The sequence below is a fragment of the Candida margitis genome, assembly GCF_024628925.1.
Source record: "Candida margitis strain CBS 14175 chromosome Unknown scaffold13, whole genome shotgun sequence".
Classification (NCBI taxonomy): domain Eukaryota; kingdom Fungi; phylum Ascomycota; class Pichiomycetes; order Serinales; family Debaryomycetaceae; genus Lodderomyces; species Lodderomyces margitis.
In genome coordinates, this window is record NW_026261855.1 from 213,492 (window position 1) to 232,379 (window position 18,888).

Sequence of the window (18,888 nt, forward strand, 5' to 3'; positions counted from 1 at the left end):
GAATCCGTTTACCACTATTAATCTTGTAAATTTAAATCGTCCCAACTTCTTAAGGTAAAATACTCTTCAGCACAGCCTTTTCAAGAGAAGGGCTAAGACGATTAGGATGGAGATTGCGAGGTATATAAATTACCTCCCTCCAAGAGAAGCCTTACACCTGTGCTACAGGAGTCACACAATTGAGGTTTATTTAGCACCAGCAAAACTCTACGGTCGTCTCACAATATTTATCCTTATACAAAGCCTACAAAACTATTGACAAAATTCAATAACCTAATGAACCATCTATTTTCATCGGTATTCAAAACCATATTGATGATCATTTCCTTCTTAGCCTTGCCATTAACAGTTTCTTGCTTGGTAAATGTTCGCTTCACCACAACGTTCTTCTTGACACACCAAACGATGAACAAAATGGTGAACAAACTTACGGCAAAGTTCTTTAGAAATTTTAATGCATTGAGTCCAACAACCTTCAAAAGAGCAATGACCTTTCTCTTTTTAATCTCGTACTCGTCCAATGACAGTTCTTGTTCTTCAGCTTCATCGGGGATCTCTTCCTGGCTTCTCCTTCTACTATTGACAAACTCCCTCGTAAGTCGGTTGATAATGGCATTAACTTCACTCTGCCAGTTCTTAAACTCATCAGAAACATTGTTGGTGCCAGCTCCTCGCGCAGGCACTGAGTAAATTGATCCTGGGCCGCCAAATCCTGCCTTATGTGAACCTGTCTCATATTGGGTGTGCGGCTGGGTCGAGTGGCCAGTTAATGGTTGGGGATGTTGACTTTGTAACCTCTGTTGGTGCACGTAATCGTTTAATGACATGGTGTTCTGTCTCGAATGCGAGTATATGGCATTCAAATTCAGCCCCACTGTTGAACCAGGGCCACCTCTTGACCCATAGCCTCCAATGCTTGGTGTCCTGTTGGAAAGACGATCTGTATGGCTAAACAGAGGTGCATTAGATGGAAACTGGAGATTATTATCATTTTCATCGTCCGATACTGGCAAATCCTTGATTTGGTCCCAAAGGTATTCCAACTCATTCAACAATTCGCGTGCTTCGTGGGTACCACTGGCGTAAACCTTCATAGTTTCTATCAAAAAGGCTATATATCGTTTCTTTGCCTCTGTTTTGGGTAACCCTTCCTCACGTTTCCACGCATCCCATTTCTTCTTAGCCCCTTCGTCTTCCGGAGTGAATCCCACAGGACGAGGCATTACCCCTCTAACATCCCCTTCTGTAGCTTGCTTGTATAATCCATATAGCTTAATTCGACTCTCCGCGGGTGGACGTGGTAACGAGCCATAATTAGAGCGCGATGATAAAGCTCTAATGGTGGAGATTGCTTTGACGAACACGCGATCTATTCAAAGTGTTAGTAAAATTGTAAATAGCCTAAGAGTTTCTCTTCAACAATGTGGTACATACCAACACTATCGGACATTTTCAATTTCCTATTGGGTGTGAGCTCAGTCAGTCAGTGGTCAGAGTCGTGAGTTTGAATACCTCTTCGTTTTCGGTTAGTTTTATGTGAATCTCTCCTTCAAAGTTTTGTTTTTGTTGAAACGGAAAAAGTGCTGAATTCTTTTTGTTAAGTGGGGTCGCACAAAAGAAGCTTCCGCAACGAAAAGGTCGTATTGTCATATGCAAAAACAAACTGAGACGCAACGGAAAAACCTCTTCAACACCTGGTGCACTTTAAGAACTGCGCGTATATATTGCCACTGGATTAAGCACCGCAAAGAGGACGAGAGATAATTCTACTTTTCAGAGGTATGCGAGATCTGTCTTTGAATGGATATTAATTAGATACAAAGTTCGACAGTGACGACAACGATGGCGGATGTCAGCTAGTGAAATGGACCTATTGTATCCATAGTGGAAAATGGAATACAATGGTGAGTAGTCAGCTTTTTCAATTTAGTTTGCACCAAAATAGGAACCAAATATGGCATAGAAATGTTTAAAACATAACTATGATTTGGCACCAGAGTGTTGGCAAACATGCAATAATCATCATCGTGTCTCTAAATCAAACTCTGTCATCTTTCAAATATCATTCTAAAATCTCCCAAAATAGTTTTACAAAATGATCTCACGATGGAAAATCGTTCAACCCTTCGTTTCTCAATATCGTTAAATATCAATTAAAACCCTATTAAAACACTCTTTCGTCTAACAATCAAAATCCCATTTAGTTTGCTGGTACATCGATTTCACCGGCATTTATAGCGTCAATGATATCATGTGGGTTCTTACCGTCAACACGGCATCCGACGGATTGAGCAGTACCCAAGATTTCCTTGGTGACTGAAGCCAAGTTCTTACCAAATGACTTGTCTTGCATCTTTCTAGCAATTTCGTAAATTTCATCCAATGGGATGTTACCAGAGTGCTTGACGTTCTTCTCCTTCTTTCTATCTCTGACTGGCTCTTTCAAAGCTGTGATGACCAATGATGAAGCGGATGGAACGACTGATGCGGTGGCTTGTCTGTTTTGGATTCTCAATTGGACAGTAACTTTAATACCTTTGAAATCCTTGGTGGCCTTGGCGATATCTTCACCGACCTTCTTTGGTGATAAACCCAATGGACCGATCTTTGGGGCCAAGGCTGATGAAGCACCGACTTCACCTCCTACAGCTCTTAAGTAAAGGAATTTAACTTCAGATGGGTCGAATTTTGGTGGCATGGTTGACTATGTTATATGCTAGGGTGAGATGGTATAAAAGACTTTTCAACTTTTTTCACTGCCCAAGTTATTTTTTTTTTTTGTTTCCTTCACCACAACCTCGCGCGCTGCATACAATTTTTCTTTTTCCTGTAGTCGTTCTCTTTATTTTTGAAGCCCTAGTTGGTCACATGACTAAATGTGACCAAGATATAAAAATATTGTTCTTTTTTTGATTTCATTAACAACTATACACGTTATATCATAATACGCCCCCAGGGATATCTGAGCTTATCCTTGAATCCTCGTAATCTTCTGGCTCAGAAGAGGAAACATCAGCTAGTTGTCGCAACATTATTGCGGGATGTTTTCCCAACTCTTGTAGCTCCTTATACACAACAACCGGCTTTTCCGCAAGTTTTAGAATCCTTTCTTTATCACCATAGCAAATCACAAGCACATACTTTGACCAGTCCTCGCGTGGAATATGGTGTCGTTTCATTGCGTGCTGTAAAATTTTCAAGCAGGAGTCATCTGTAGACGCCCGTAACTGCTTGAGAGGCTCGTTACCGGCATGGAGCCTTGGTTGATGTTGTTGTGGAATAGACGATGGCGGCTGATGTGGCTGTTGTTGTTGTATTTGCTGACCCAGAAACATTTGCATTTGAGACAAAGGTGACCTCAACTGTCCAGACAACGCCGCCCCTTGTTGTGACTGAGCCCTTTGTTGGTCCGTATTAACAGTAACAGTCGATCCAGACGAAGTGTTTTCCACTAGTCTTGGTCTCAAATTACTCAGAGCACTGCTGCCAGGAAAGCCAGGTTTGTGTCTTTGTGACCCTACTTTTTGCAATTTGAATTCGTGGGATTTGTCATCAACGACTTTGGATACTAGTTGAGAGATTATTTGTCCTGTGCCCATTGATAACAAGCTTCCTGATGAGAACCGCTTTGACACTGGACTAAATGCATCTCCAGTTGAAGGCCGGTCTGGATCGTTATTGTGTCCGCTATCAGTCCTTGTTGTTTCAGCTTTTCCCTTATCATCAATCAGATGCAGTGGGGAAAAGGTTGGTGAGTCCAATGTAGCTGCAGGGCCTGGGTCTAACGTTGGTGTAGGTAATGGCTTTGAATCTTTTAGCAATCTGATGACCGGTATTAAATCCGTCTTTAGCTTTTTAAAGTTATCGTTCAATCTCTTTATCTCATGCTGTGTTGGGGAAAGAGGCAGATCAACTTGTTGCCCTCGTGTTTCCCTATTGAATTTCCGTATCAGGTCCTGAATCAAAACCGCAGATACCTTTAAGCTTTCTAGTGATATTTGACTGCCATCTATATTGATATTATTCAAAGCATATTCGGGATCGTAAATCGATTGGGGTGTGTACTTTCTGTAGTGGTCCACGATAAGGTCGCTGATACTCTTCTTAATCAAAAGGCGTATCTTCAATGTAATGATACCTAATTCTTTCAAGTGTTCTGTGGATAAAAACGGCAATAGAGACCCATCTATATTGTTGTCCAAAAAGAGAGAACCGTACTGTCGCTCCAGGTCCTTGGTGGTAGCCATATTAATATAGGTAGACACTTGAGCTGCATCCCATTTTAAAAACGAATCATTGAAGCTGGGTGTATTCATTTGAATTAGCTGGAAAAGGGGTGGAAAGGGGTAGGGGGTTCAGAAAAGTGGTATTCTTTGTCTAGTGTGGTGTATCCCCATGAAGCAAGTTCAACGGAGCAGCTTATTTACGAAATCGATGAAGCGATCTTTTGCGCGTTTCAAGTAACAATGTAAATGCAATTCTGGAAACGATGAAAAAAAGAAAAAAGAATAACGAAAAAGATAGCACAAGGACAAAGTTTTCTCGATTGATCTTCTATAAACATACCAATGCAACAAGGTTGAATAAATGATTAGATTTAACAGCTTTTGATACAACCAATGCGAAACGTTATTTCTAATTAACAATGTTTTGAAAGTGTTGTCAGAGTTATTTCTTCGGAAATTATGGGACAAGTTTAGGGTTGGTGTCGTAAAAATGCTAAAAATGCGACACAGATGAAATGCAATGCGAGATACACTCCTTGCAAAGAGATCCACTTGAGGGACACCCTCACTTGTACGTATTTTCTACTTTTGAAGATGGCCCTGTGTTTGTGTTGTTACCACGCCACGTGTGAGCTTTGCTACTTGTAGAAAAAATGTAATTAACTGCTGGTAAAAAAGTTTGCATCCATTTATCCAGAAAATTTACAATATGATCTTTAAAGAAGGTTAGACATAGCTTCAATGCTCAGGTTATTAATTAGAAATTATTCAAGAAAGAGTTTGTTCAAGGAAAGCTGTGTTGGGTTGTCCTGTGAAAATGGTAACTGCTGTTTTGTGAGATGCTAAAGTACTCACACTTAATTCCGAAACCAGGTGTTTAATGAAGAAAAGGTCGAAAGCCAATTGTGGTTCTCAATTGATATCAATCAGGTTAGTCCTTAAACTAACAGTGATTGGACAATTGAGTGTACTTTTGTATCGTCAAGTGTTGTGGCGTACCTCAAGATTAAGATCGAGACTGTGGCTACAGTAATTAAAACGTAATGATTGTTAATTTTACAATCAAAGGACAACATTAAAATTGATTGAAAAGTGGAGATAATTCATCATATGATTGCATAAATGTGGCTGCACGTGGAATTAACAAGTTAATTACGAGAACATACCAGCAATTAAAGCTTAAAACGTGTTTAATTCCGTTTCAAAAATAGACTCGGTCTTATCTCCAGGTCTTTATTTGATTTTGTTTTGTTTTAGATTTTGTGGTACAAAAACTGAATTGTGGATTGAATTTGCAATAATTCCCTTTGCAGCCACAATTTTGTCAAACATTATAAAAAAAGCAGTGAAACCGCTCTACAGCTGAAGTGAAAAGTTTACTTTGTTCCCCTATAATCAGTCCAATCAACTCAATTTTAACCATGCCAGCACGTTATGCAAATATACCAAAAGCTTTCGTTGACAATAGCCGCTTAGTAACTGACCCAAAGGGTAAAGTCACTGTTTCCGAAGATACTGCTAAGAAATTAGCTCCTGAATCAATTTCATACTTGCCTTCATGGAACAAAAATGAAAAGTATGAACCATATGAGTTCCAAGAGCATCATGACAATGCTTTGAAAGCTGATAAAGATTTGCCAAACTTGTTCCCCAAGGGCAAAGATGTTGAAATCACTACCCTCTCCCCAAAATTGGGAACTGAAATCAAGGGTGTCCAATTGTCTCAGTTGAATGATGCTGGTAAGGATGAGGTTGCTTTGCTTGCTTCCCAAAGAGGTGTCTTGGTTTTCAGAGACCAAGACTTGATTGACAGAGGACCAGAATTTTTGACCAAGTATGTCAATCATTATGGTCCATTGCACATTCACCCAACTTCAGGAGCCCCACAAGGACACCCTGACATCCACTCAGTTTTGACTGGAGACACCAAGGAGGATCCTTTCCAGACTAGAAACAGACTTGTTGGTTTCCACTCCGATGTGAGTTATGAATTGAACCCTACTGGTGTGTCCTTCCTTGCTGTTACCAACATCCCCAAAACGGGTGGAGGTGACACTGTTTTTGCTGATAATATTGAGGCTTATAAGCGTTTGTCACCTAAGTTTCAGGAAAAGTTGCAAGACTTGTACGCTATTCATAGTGCTGTCGACCAGGCAAATCTTGCTATCGTTAAAGGTGGTGTTGTCAAGAGACATCCTGTTGAGAACTTGCACCCAATTGTCCGCACCACTCCATCGGGTCAAAAGGTCTTGTACGTCAATAATGGGTTTACCAGAAGAATTGCTGATTTGAAAACAGAAGAGTCTGAGTTTTTGTTGAAGTTTTTGCTTGATCATGTCAACAACGGTCATGATTTCCAGGTTAGAGTTAATTGGCAACCGGGAACTGTTGTCATCTTTGACAACCGTATTGTTAGCCACTCTGCTATCTTGGACTTTGATACTACTGACTCAAGGTTGATTATTCGTGCTGCTGCTAGAGCTGAGAGACCAGTCCACGACTTGAAGGATTTGAACAAGCCAGATGAAAACAAGGTCTATGAAGGTCCAGAGTATATTGGCAGTAGATCACTGTCTTCAACTTGAACCAGTCGCATATGGGCCTTTTTCTACAAAGTACTAAAGAGTAAGTTGGCAGTAGATAGATATATATTATCCATTTCTTAAATTCATAAGCTAGTCTTGTTATGTTTTAGTGCATAGGAAAAGCTCTTTCACTTACTTGAAATCATATCTAAGTTTGTGGTTAGCATTGCTCACTAACGCACAGTTGCCCATATCGTATGACTTTAAACTACCCTCTGGACTGACGTCAATGTCAAAAATGTCCATTGGAACTCCAAGTGTTGTACATGCATTTGGTATATCAACAACTCCTGCGATATGTCCTTCAATTGGGGCCGTAGACAACAACAAATAAATCTGATAGTCGTTGTATCCAAACTTTCTTAAGTACTCAATTGCTCTTATGCAGGATTGTCTGTAAGCTGTTGTTGCACATAGGTATTGTTGATTACCTTCCTCATCGACGGAAAACCCTTCAAAGGTTAAATATCTCGAAGGTCCATATTGATTTGGCACATCACCAGGAGTGAAAATTGGACTCTTGATGGAAAGTTTTTCCATTCCACCCTTAATCACAGATGTCTTGATGGTCAACACCCCTGGCATTTCAATTGCTCCACAAAATGAAATTTCACCATCTCCCTGGGAGAAGTGCAAGTCTCCGACAGAAAACTTTGCTCCCTTAACATAAACAGGGAAGTAGCACTTAGAACCTCTTGACAAATTTTTGATATCACAGTTGCCTCCATTTTCTGGTCTTCCAGGAATAGTTCTCGCACCTTCAGCAGCAATACGTGCGGCAACTTCCCCAGTGGCACTACCAGCATGCGAATTTAACTCCAACGGTGGCTGGGCAACTGGAGTGTCATGTTGGTGTTGAATGTCTCTGATCAAACCCGTTTCTCTTTGATTCCATTCTTGCAATACTTCGTGAGAAGGTGCGGTACCCATTATTCCTGGGTGAATCAAACCGGTAAACTTGGTGTGAGGAATATGTCTCGATGTCGCGTGAATACCTTCAAGATCAAAGATAGCTTTGGCAGCTTCTGGATAAAACTTGTCCAAGAACCCACCGCCATTAGTTTTATGGAAAATACCACAATATCCCCAAGGTTGTCTGTCCAATGGCTGGACATCTTTAATCTCAACAACCAAAATATCACCTGGTTCAGCTGTTTCAATGTTGAATGGACCTGAAATGTAGTGAATTCTCGAAAGATCAACATTCAAAATATCATCAGCCGAATCATCATTCTTGATTTGGTTTCCTGTCCAGTCTAAGCATTCAATTTTGACTGTTTCTCCAGGATAGATTGTTTCAGAAAATGGGACATCAGGATGCCATCTGTTGTGTACTTGCGGTTGAGCACCACCTGGCTTGTTGAGATCGACTTTTGTAACGTAACGAATTGGTTCAGTGGGCATTGTAGCTTGGTTATGAAAATGTGTAAAGTTGTGGTCAAATTGCAAGTTGAAGAACTGGAATTGGAAGTTTATATATGCAAAAGAATTGATGTGGGCCGGTGTATTTGTGGTGCTGATAACGCGAAATTGGTTTGTGTAATTTTATATCTTTTTGGGCTAGAGCCGGCTGTGGAGGGTTTTAAACTTCATAAAAAGTTTAAATACCCAAACTCGTCAGCGGAGTCACTCACCCGTAGAAGCCCACACGAGGTGGGGTGCAGTTGATACCCGTGGATGTAATTCAACGAATGGGTGTATCTTCTCTGTGGATGTTCATAAACCCCTCGTCAGGCTTCACAGCATGCACCTATGTCGGTCTTTCAAAGGTCATCCTCTATGTGCATCAACATCGGGGGTTGAGAAGAGAAAAAAGGGGGTTAGATCCCATTAATAATAACGTGAACCCGACTCCGAAATAAAATAATTGCAGGTTGCTTCGTCTGTGGGGTCGGGCAGTGAGTTTTTACTATCATCTATGGGAGTATCCAAGCACGGTAAGTCCAGATGTCGACGAGAGGTATCGAATATATGAAGTTTCAGATAAGAGGTTGCTCAAAAGTTGATTGCAGTCTCCTCTGGTGGTCCCTTTATACTAGTACCAATGGTATAGAAACTATCTTCACCAATGGAACTTATTACCCCAACTGAAGTCTCAACTAAAAGGGTTGTGCGGAGTCATTACCTACAAGCTTTCCAAAACAAAAGTCTTCACAATTCCCGTATAAACTCTATTAAAACACTCTGTAATGATACTCTACATTCCCATTTCAGGCATTCCATCGTCCTTCCAACTTCCCGAAAACATGTGCTTGGCAAATGCCATTGGATCGCCTGACGACTTGGCTCCCATCTGATTCACATCGGGACTGAACGAAGTGATTGGCAACACCAAAACATCATCAATAACGATAGGTTGCTCCATTCCCGTGAAAAGTCGCCAATCAACCTCGACTATTTGGTTGAGGTACTTGAATACATAGTCGGTGAAAATCCCTGGTCCTGTCCAGTTCATTATATCGCCTCCTTCGTTCTTACCCAATACTTTTTTCAACTGTCCCTTTTCAGATCGTGTAAGCGCTATATCGGTGATTTTGGCTATAAGTTGAGCCAACATGGGATGTCCACGTTTTGACTGAATTGTCCATTGGCAGAATTGTATCCTACGTGCATACCACTCTGCCCAATCTGGCCGATCTGGATCGGCTTCTATTCCAACAACCAAACCGGCATTGTTTGTTTTTCCAGCAATCTCTTCGCTGTTGCTTGACCAGCTATCTATGGGTTTTAACCCAACAGTGTCGATATCAGTATACACTCCTCCCCTGGCGAACAAAATCAAGTATCGGAAAAAGTCCGCTTTCAAGATTGATTTCGGCATGATTCTGTAGGCTTTTGCAACATCGGGAACCACAGAATAGAGCTCGGCAATAAGGACATCGCATTGCTCATCGGGTATAACAAAGTGTTTGTAACCGGGATTTTTCTCATCCCATGATTTTTGGAAATTGCGGTACCTTTTGGGGAAAGACTCGTCTTGTAAAGAAACTTTCCACGTCTGCCATATGTGTTTCGGGAATTCACTATTACTATCGTATGGGAACCCCTGGTAAAGCTGGCGAAGTACTTCACTTGGTTGATCGGGAGTAGGCTTCAATCTTGGTTGAAAATTGAAGCCTCGAGTTTTCCACTCCGTGTTGGCTTCAAGTTCACGAAGAAGTTGTAACTTGTTGGAATTGGGTTCAGTCTTATAGGATGCGTGTCCATTGAATGACGAATAGAAGAAGTATATCACTATTAGTAGGACACTGGTGACAAGTGCTGTCTTGTAATTCCTTCGTCCCATGTCTAAAAAATAAACAGTGCCTACTTTTGTTGAAAAAAAAAAACATACATAAAAGACGATACCAAATATGTACACACTTTTTAAATGCCGCGCTACCGCAAAAGAGACTTTCTGAGGTGAAGAGCTTAGCCTACATTCCCTCTTTAATAACTTTAAATAAAAACTAATAATATAATAATATACAGCTATGCATCCTAGACGTATTATGAACTCTCTGTCCAAACCTTTCCCCATGAATGTATATCAAATATATTCCCACAATATTGAAGGAAAGAAAGAAAGAAAAAAGGGAAACCATTCATTCATCACAAACTATTCTTTTTTCCCTCCTCTTCCGTATCTATATGTAAATGCCTTTTCTATATGTATCCTTAAACAAATGTATGAAAATGAAAATATTAAAATAACTTTGTAAAACCTAATAATACACGAACCGTAATGAAAAAGCAAAACAATGTAATGAAAAAAAAATAAAATAAAAACTGAATCATTTTTGTGATGGTGAAGTTGTTAATGATGATGATGATGTTGTTGATGATGGTTTATTGTGTGAATATTTGAAAAATAATAAAAATTGATCTAGAATTGAGTTCTAAATGATGCCAAAAAATAAGTAATGGTGGAGCAGGTAATGTGTACCGCTTTACCACCACGAGTTGGAAGAGGCTGATGGGTTACCGTAGCCACCTGAACTTCCAAAGTTGGAACGAGAACCGTAGTTTCCACCGCCGTTCGAGCTTCCCCAACCACTGTTTCCTGAGCTTCCCCAACCACTGCCGGTGCTACTACCCCATCCAGAGCTGGAGTGACCACTGCCACCACCAGTTCTTCTGAAATCTCTTGTAGCTCCACCACGGGAACCACCGTATCCACCGCCACGAGAGGATCCACGGCCAGATCTACCAAATGCAGATTCTCTTGAGATCTTGGTCAAGAAATCAGGGACTTCTTGATTAGCTTCAGACAACAATTCAATCATTTCCTTGGCGATATTCTTGTTGTTTCTGTTAAAGAAAGCAGTAGCAATACCAACGTTACCAGCACGACCAGTACGACCGATTCTATGAACGTAATCATCAATGTCACCTGGCAAATCATAGTTAATAACGTGAGACACATTTGGGATATCCAAACCTCTGGCTGCAACAGCGGTGGCTACCAAAATTGGTGCCTTACCACTCTTGAAAGCAGCAAGAGCCTTTTCTCTTTCGTATTGGGATCTGTCACCATGGATAGCAGTAGCAGGGAATCCTTGGTCATACAAGAAATCAGCCAAATTATCAGCCATTCTCTTGGTCTCGGTGAACACAATTGTCAAACCTGAATTGTTGGCGTTCAACATATCCAAAATAACTGACTTCTTTTCGTCGTCTTCAACATACAACACCTTTTGGGTAATGTTTTCTGAAGTAGAACCAACTCTACCCACTGAAAGGAAAATGTAGTTCTTTAAGAAATCACGAGCCAACATTTGAATGTCTCTTGGGAAAGTAGCAGAAAACATCAATGTTTGTCTATTTTCGACACTTGGCATATCACACTCTTGCACAATGTGTCTGATTTGAGGTTCAAAACCCATATCCAACATTCTATCGGCTTCATCTAAAACCAAATACTTGATGTTGGCCAAAGAAACTCTTCCTCTTTCGAGCAAATCCTTGAGACGACCTGGAGTGGCGACTAACAAGTCACAGCCTCTGTCCAATTGCCTGATTTGGTTTCCGATATCGGCACCACCATAAACAACACATGGACGGACCCACGATCTGTATGCAAATTTCTTACTCTCATCGTAAATCTGAGAAACTAATTCTCTAGTTGGAGCCATAACAAGGACAGTTGGGTAGACTTTGTGTGATGAAAAGGTTCCAGTCGATTCAGGAACAGGAGCTGGGCCATTGGTGTAAGATTCAGACAAAACTGGGAAAAGGAATCCACCAGTCTTACCAGAACCAGTTTGGGCACAAGCCATCAAATCTCTACCACCAGCGACAATGGGAACAGAGTATTTCTGAACTGGGGTTGGCTTGGTAAACTTTGACAATTTGATGTTTTCAACCAATAATTCATCCAATGGTGGAGCAGTGAAGGCGGTAATAGGCTCAGGAACATTGTCACCACTAGCTTCAACTGGAATGTCGTCATAGTTGTCAAAGTTGATACCAGATGATTGAGAACCTTCTTCTTCAGCGACACCAAATAATTCGATTTCCAATCTCTCGTTACGTGGAGCTGGGACATGCTTGTCATCAACCCATCTACCGACACCTGGAACTTGTCTTTGGTATCTACCTCCGCCAAATCCTCCTCCACCTCTTGGTCCGCCTCTTGAGCCTCCACCAAATCCAAAGCCGTTGCCTCTGGAAGAGTAGCCTCCTCTGTTGTCATATCCATTACGACGAGATCCACCGAACGGAATATCGTCAGAGCCATTTGATTGTGGGCCAGCTCTGTTTCTCAAGTGAGGTGGCACGTATTGTCTGCGGCCATTTTGTCTGGGTTGCTGATATTGACCGTTGCTGCCGTTCTCTTGAACACTTAAATTGTTCATTTGTTGACTAATGTCAGACATATTAGTAGTACTTATTGTAGTAGTAGTATAAAGTATGTGTTTTTTAATCGAAGATCGATCTTCGTGAATAAAGAGAGTAATGGGAAAAGTCTTTGGTTGTAAATTTTTTTACTCTTCTTTTATTTGTGTCTGGTCTTTCTCTCTCTCTCTTTCAATGAGTTTGAGAAAAAAATTTTCTTTTTTTTTTTTTTTTTTCTTCTTTTTTCTTTTTTCTCTTATGGTTTGTCTGAGACAAAAGAAGGGCAAACACTAAAAGAGAGTAAAAGAGAGAATATGTGCGTGTGTGTGAAATAAAAAAAAGAAACGAAATTATAAAAAAAATAAAAAATAAAAAATAAAAAATAAAAAATAAAAAAAAGCAACGAAACTAAAAGGAAATCGTTGTATAGTATAGTATATATGTACTGCATAAAAGAGAAAAGAAAATTACTATTATTACACAGAAAACTGCACACACACACACACACACACACACATATATATCAATCAGACCGTTAAATGATCCTGCTGTCACACATTTTCCTTCTTCTCAAGATCCATTTAAATGTACTCTAGCATGTGGATGTGCATAACAGCATCTATCATCTAAATTATTGGTTGTTGGTGTTTGTGTTCCGCTACCTTGAGGGAGATACATCATGTCTTCACTATTTGTCTCGCTTGTTGTGTTGCTTGACGACGTTTTCTCCTCTGTCTCTTCTTGATCGCTGTAATTTATATCAAAATCATCATTATCGTCAATTTTTTCTGCTTTATCCTCCCCAATATCATTCTCTGCCATCATTTGCCTTGTTTCTGGTTTCAAATACGAGCTGAATGGTTTCTGCTGCTCTCTAACATTCCAGTTCAAGTTCCTACTAACGGAATCCATATACTCTGTCTTGGAAGCAATCACTGTGGGGAAGGGGAAAGGAGAAGCCTGTATTGTGACGTAGTACCCTTTACTAAGCTCTTTTCTAACTTTTCCGTCAAATGAACACCATGCGGTTGACCGACTGGTTACAGGTACCTTGATTTTCAAAAACATGCCATCTGGCAATAAGATAGGGCGGAATGACAATGTATGAGGGCAAATTGGCGTTACACTGATTGCACTCACTCCAGGATGAACCAAAGAGCCGCCAGCAGACAAGGAGTAAGCAGTTGATCCGGTAGGTGTTGCAATTATGAGTCCATCTGCTTGAGCAATAGTCAATAGTGATCCATCACCATAGAGTTCCAAGTTTGTAACAAAAGGAGATGGGCCCCTGTCAACAACTAATTCGTTCAACACCTGTTGTTCACAAATAAGTTTCCCCTCTGCCGTATGTACCCGGCAAGTAAATCTCATTCTCAAGTTTGCCTTGACTCCTGAATCTAGACAGTGATTCAACTTTGATTTGTAGTCATCAAACTTGAAATTGGTCAAGAACCCCAAACTTCCCAATGAGAATGACAACACTGGTGGCACCACCTTTTGAAACAAGTTGGACACGTAAAGAACAGTACCATCCCCGCCTAGCGTGACTACCAAGTCAAACAATTCAGGAGACTTTAACGTCAAATCTTTGTTCCAGTACCGCAAATGCTTAGCTGCATTAGAGTACTCTTGGATCATACGCTTGCTATCAAATCTTTTTGAATGCTCCAATTTTGAGTCAACATAAACAGTAAGTTCCTTGTGATTTGTTAATAGCCATTCAACAACCTCTCGCGTCAAATAAACCAACGCATTGTCCCGGGCTTTAGTTACAATCATCAAGGCCTTTACATCCAATTGTATGGTGGCCCTAGAAAGGTTCTTGGCCAACATTCGTACCCCGTTTGCCGTCTCTGCCAACTCAGTATGAGTCTTCACCGAACGCAACTCGTCAGAAGATAAGCGAGATAACACCTCTTTTGCAGTCTTGTTGTTTTTGACCACCTCATCACAATACAACTTTGAATGTATTCTTGGAGGCTCTCTAGCAAAAGTATCCTTTGGTGAGCTACTTATGCTTGGAACAGTAGATCCATATGGCGTGGTTGATATCGAACTAAGACTGTATTGACTTCGATTGAACTTGTGAATAGAATGCTTACGACGAAAAGAAGAATGCTGGGGTTGTGGACTGGCGAGTGCCGGCGTACTATTCAGCTCAATATGACCTGGTGGCGGATCTATTACCTCTGTTGGCAACGACGAAATGGATGAAGACGAGCTCTCCGACGTACGCTGCCGACGAGCGTCTCGTATGTGCTGTAAATCCATTGGTTCTGAAGGGGAAACTACTTTGGTCAACGGGCGTAATGCATCGCGGTCAGACTTTGTCAGTAAGTTCTTTAATTGTTCCGTCAACTGACTCTGTGTATAATCTGACATTGTTTGGTATGCACTTTAGAGTTGCAGATGCGGTGATCGGTAAAGCAATTTTTAGTTTAAATGGAGAAGGAAAAAAAAGAAAAAAAGAACAAAGAATTTAAAAAAGGGGAGAAGAAATATCACGGAAAAAGGTTAAAAAAAGCATTTCCAACATTGGCTGTATAAACCCTATTACGATCTGCATTGCCATAACCCACTTGATTTGTCTAACAAGGGCAAAGAAGCACCCAAACACCAACCCAATTCGTTATTGTCTATCTTTTTAGCTGTCTTGAGTTCCCTGTTTAATGGAATGTCATAACCAGTGTGCAACATGGCAGTGATAAAACTGAGATCCAAACACCATTGAGGCTCCTTGTTTAAGTTGGTTACATGGTCATCAAAGAAGACATCACGCCATAATGTTTCACCTTCGCAAACAGACTTTGTCAAATCTCTCAACTCTTCAACGGTGAAGCTGGATGGCATACCAATTGGATTGGTTCTGTCGTAAAAGAATGAAAAGACAAACATGTCTGAGTTTTTGTTGAATGCATGCGTCAATGATGGTTGATGGATACCATTGAATGAACATGGCTTCACCTCACAGGTGGAATCTTTATTGAGCACTTGCTCTGCGAGAAAACGACATTGTGATCCTGTGGCCTTGGATGGACCCTTCATATTGACAACATAAAATTCGTTATCGGATACCTCAACCTGGACATTCTTTGCCACGGAATTAGGAGGAATACAAGGGTTTGTAACATCTACCTCTGCAGTAGCCTCTTTGGCATCCTTCTTGTTTGCATATTTAGTCAATTGGGCATTCTTTAAGTAATTTTGCAAAACCAACTTGTTGATCTTGTTTCTTCCTTGCATCAAACCGTATCCCAAGTGACTGAATTGGTATAAGGTAAAGTCGTGGTCGCCGAAAGTGAACTTGTGGTGTGTTTCTCCTTCAACTGGAACCTGGTCTTTATAATCCGGTTCAAAAACAATTTGAGTCGAGCCACCGCCCAAGTCAAAAACTGCTGCAGTGGGTAACTTGTCTTTGTTTCCAATGTTGCCTAACAAAAAGTTTGCCGTGACCCAAGCATAAACACCTTCGTCCTTTCCATCTAAAATGGAAATTCCATTTCCAGGTACAACGGCAAACGGATAATCTTCTTCCAAATGTTTCCTAACCTCTTTCAAAATAGCGTCTGACTTGGCTTCTCCGAGCAATCTCAACCCAGCTGTTGCTTTCACGGCAACTGGTGTACAACTTTGCTTCTCCTTTGGCACTTTCTCTAACGCAACTTGCAATAATGGGTCCAATGACTTGGCCGCACCCACAGTATCAGTATCGAAAGAACTCAATCCAGGGTCGAGCATTTTGAACTCCTCGGACAATAATTTAGGTGGTTGGGTACACGTGTTGAATTCATACACATGAACCCGAGAACCGGTACTTCCTGCATCAATCATGACAACATAGTTTACCTCATTGCACTCCTTGCCCATGTCAACCTCTTGTGGTGTGGTTATTTTCTCATTTTCTTGAGTGGCAGCTGGTTTATCACCTAGCTTCTCAGCAATGTTGGACTCTGGCTTATCGGTCTTTTCGTAAGGTGGTTTAGTTCCAGAATGGGGTTTCCCTTGAAGGGTGTTTTTCTCTTCTTCATCCTCGAGCGGGACCTTTGTTTTCGGTGATTCTGGGATCGTTGAATCACCGTTAACTGGCTGTTTAGTGCCTCGTTGTATTGTATCCCGAAGTGAGTTTTGCGAAGTTGCAAAGAATGCAACAATACCGAAAATTGCCAAAACAGCAACTATTAGCCTGAGATTACGTGTACTGAGCATGGATATGTGTGTTGTGTAGTGGTTTTGTTTGTGGTGAACAACAAATCTCGATGCGAAAATATTTTCTTAGACGTGTTGTTTTAGGTAGCGCTTATCGTTCCTCGAAGTACACATCGACTGCAACCGAGATCCATCTTTATTGAAGCGGGAAGAGGAGGAAAAGTTACCCGGTTTTGAAGGAGTAGAAGCTTGGGCTATTTAAGTGTTTACTGAAAATGTCTAAAGAAAAGATTTGCCAACTTTTGACCTTGTGTGTAGAGGTGTTTGTAACATGAGACCATCATGAAGCTTAGCAACCCGGATAAGGAGGCGCCTTCCTGACGCAAGTTGGAAAGCACATCTGGCATTATAATACAGCAGCTCTGCTCTATATCAAAGTTTGTACCCAGAGTATTCTACTAAAATGGAAATAAAAATGCGTTGTTGACACATACACACACGTGCTCAAGTTAAGGTGAAGTCATGTGCGACTTTCCAGTTCAGTCCCACGTTTCTTGTTTATTAAGCTCTAACAATAAGAAATGAAAGTAAACCTCCCCATCAGCTAAACACTCTTTATTCCTCTTATTACTCCATTTCTCTTGTTTTGACCACCACCAGGAAAAGAAAATGAAAAGTAGAACAGCTAGTAAATTCCCGTTCAGTGAAAGTGACAACAAATGGCTCTTTGATACTACCAGCCTCATTAAATATGGGCTAAATTTGAGTATCCAATTTGCTTCCATTAGATTAAGTGACTTTGATTCATCAAAACAGACCGAGAGGAAAAGACGGCCACTGGTAGACGATAGTGACTACGAATCTGATAGCGACAGTATAATGGATTACGAACACGAACCGCCTAGTCCGATCTTGGTTCCTTTTGAAGCCCCCAAATCTTCGATTAGAAGGTCAAGCTTTGTTAAAAATGAAGAAGGAGATCCCTCTTCACTACAAATCTGCCACAACAAGATCGAAAACATCATTAACGAATTTTTTCCAGTAGTCAATGATAATACCTACATTACCATCAAGAATTTTGTGTGCAACTGCATGCTTCAACAAGAAACAGACATTAAAGAGTTCCTATGTAGGATCGTCAATCACAGACATAGAAACGACCTTGCAGACATTATTCGTACGATATTTATTGAAAAGTTTGAGGAGATAAAATTGGAAAACTTGATTGATTACTTCAATAATTTCCTAAATTTGGCAGGCAACGTTAATTCTTTGCACAACCCACATTTTTACGAGCAGTATTACAAAATATGGAAATTCAAAGCTGAAGACTACTTATCATACCACGAGGAATACTTTTTTGCATACTTCAACAATGGCGGAAAAGCACCCGTCACTGCCGAGCACATTTTATTACAGAATGGGTTTTTGATAAATTATGCCCGTTTCAGGTCATATTTTGCTTATGATGCTTTGCACTATGAAGATGAGTGGGAAGAAGACAACTGTGACGAAGTAAGCCAATCTTCCACCCCTTCTCGTCAAGGACTGGTTGGCATTCCCCCGATGGTACTAGATTCGGCCCAAAAACATCTCCGGTTTAATGAAGAGGTGGATTTAATCAGTATAAACCGTCTACTACCGGTAGACCACGTCTTGTACGAAAAGTTATCAAAAGAGTTGTAAGGATAAATATAAAAAGCGTCTCTTTAAAATAAACATTAAATTTTAAATCATTTTGCAACTCATTTTTGTGCCTCTATCTGATAAATTTGAAGATACGTCAGTGAGAAGAAAGTTGGTAAACCATCTATATAATATAACCTACATACAACGGTATGATTGTCTATTTACAAGCAAGGCGTACCTTTCTTTATTTCCGGATTGACCGCTTTTATGTAACGATATCTTTTTCCAAGAGCTTTGATCCGTCCCCCGTCAGCCGAAAACAGGTCCTTGTTTCTACATCGTTCATCTTTACAAAATAGATAGAAATAGGACAAAAGTTACACAACCAAAACAAAGGAAACCCTTCTCTGTCCGATTTCACGACTTGCCGTTTTTCGCTGCCAATTCCAACAATTCACCACCACCCACAATCGTAACCTTCTCCT

General features: G+C 40.6%; 10 protein-coding genes across 10 annotated transcripts; 2 read left to right on the forward strand and 8 right to left on the reverse strand. All coding sequences in view use genetic code 12, as the record gives it.

Moving 5' to 3' along the window:
• Positions 1-233: 233 nt before the first annotated feature.
• On the reverse strand, positions 234-1,450 carry CANMA_003925 (uncharacterized protein; the record flags this gene model as incomplete). Its single annotated transcript, XM_051816149.1, has 2 exons — positions 234-1,369; positions 1,435-1,450. 2 exons carry the CDS (start codon positions 1,448-1,450, stop codon positions 234-236), a joined length of 1,152 nt encoding a protein of 383 aa, XP_051670552.1.
• Positions 1,451-2,200: 750 nt separating this feature from the next.
• On the reverse strand, positions 2,201-2,698 carry RPL12 (60S ribosomal protein uL11; the record flags this gene model as incomplete). The annotated part of the gene is made up of 1 exon (XM_051816150.1): positions 2,201-2,698. One exon carries the CDS (start codon positions 2,696-2,698, stop codon positions 2,201-2,203), a length of 498 nt encoding a protein of 165 aa, XP_051670553.1.
• A 241-nt stretch (positions 2,699-2,939) lies between these two features.
• Positions 2,940-4,316, reverse strand: STE50 (Ste50p; the record flags this gene model as incomplete). Its single annotated transcript, XM_051816151.1, has 1 exon — positions 2,940-4,316. One exon carries the CDS (start codon positions 4,314-4,316, stop codon positions 2,940-2,942), a length of 1,377 nt encoding a protein of 458 aa, XP_051670554.1.
• Positions 4,317-5,647: 1,331 nt separating this feature from the next.
• On the forward strand, positions 5,648-6,811 carry CANMA_003928 (uncharacterized protein; the record flags this gene model as incomplete). Its single annotated transcript, XM_051816152.1, has 1 exon — positions 5,648-6,811. The coding sequence occupies one exon, from the start codon at positions 5,648-5,650 to the stop codon at positions 6,809-6,811; it is 1,164 nt and encodes a 387-aa protein (XP_051670555.1).
• A 132-nt stretch (positions 6,812-6,943) lies between these two features.
• Positions 6,944-8,215, reverse strand: CANMA_003929 (uncharacterized protein; the record flags this gene model as incomplete). The annotated part of the gene is made up of 1 exon (XM_051816153.1): positions 6,944-8,215. The coding sequence occupies one exon, from the start codon at positions 8,213-8,215 to the stop codon at positions 6,944-6,946; it is 1,272 nt and encodes a 423-aa protein (XP_051670556.1).
• A 793-nt stretch (positions 8,216-9,008) lies between these two features.
• On the reverse strand, positions 9,009-10,097 carry OCH1 (Och1p; the record flags this gene model as incomplete). Its single annotated transcript, XM_051816154.1, has 1 exon — positions 9,009-10,097. The coding sequence occupies one exon, from the start codon at positions 10,095-10,097 to the stop codon at positions 9,009-9,011; it is 1,089 nt and encodes a 362-aa protein (XP_051670557.1).
• Positions 10,098-10,740: 643 nt separating this feature from the next.
• DED1 (DEAD-box ATP-dependent RNA helicase) lies at positions 10,741-12,669 on the reverse strand (the record flags this gene model as incomplete). The annotated part of the gene is made up of 1 exon (XM_051816155.1): positions 10,741-12,669. The coding sequence occupies one exon, from the start codon at positions 12,667-12,669 to the stop codon at positions 10,741-10,743; it is 1,929 nt and encodes a 642-aa protein (XP_051670558.1).
• A 529-nt stretch (positions 12,670-13,198) lies between these two features.
• Positions 13,199-15,010, reverse strand: CANMA_003932 (NADH/NAD(+) kinase; the record flags this gene model as incomplete). Its single annotated transcript, XM_051816156.1, has 1 exon — positions 13,199-15,010. The coding sequence occupies one exon, from the start codon at positions 15,008-15,010 to the stop codon at positions 13,199-13,201; it is 1,812 nt and encodes a 603-aa protein (XP_051670559.1).
• Positions 15,011-15,181: 171 nt separating this feature from the next.
• Positions 15,182-16,834, reverse strand: GDA1 (guanosine diphosphatase; the record flags this gene model as incomplete). The annotated part of the gene is made up of 1 exon (XM_051816157.1): positions 15,182-16,834. The coding sequence occupies one exon, from the start codon at positions 16,832-16,834 to the stop codon at positions 15,182-15,184; it is 1,653 nt and encodes a 550-aa protein (XP_051670560.1).
• A 609-nt stretch (positions 16,835-17,443) lies between these two features.
• On the forward strand, positions 17,444-18,460 carry CANMA_003934 (uncharacterized protein; the record flags this gene model as incomplete). The annotated part of the gene is made up of 1 exon (XM_051816158.1): positions 17,444-18,460. One exon carries the CDS (start codon positions 17,444-17,446, stop codon positions 18,458-18,460), a length of 1,017 nt encoding a protein of 338 aa, XP_051670561.1.
• Positions 18,461-18,888: the final 428 nt, after the last annotated feature.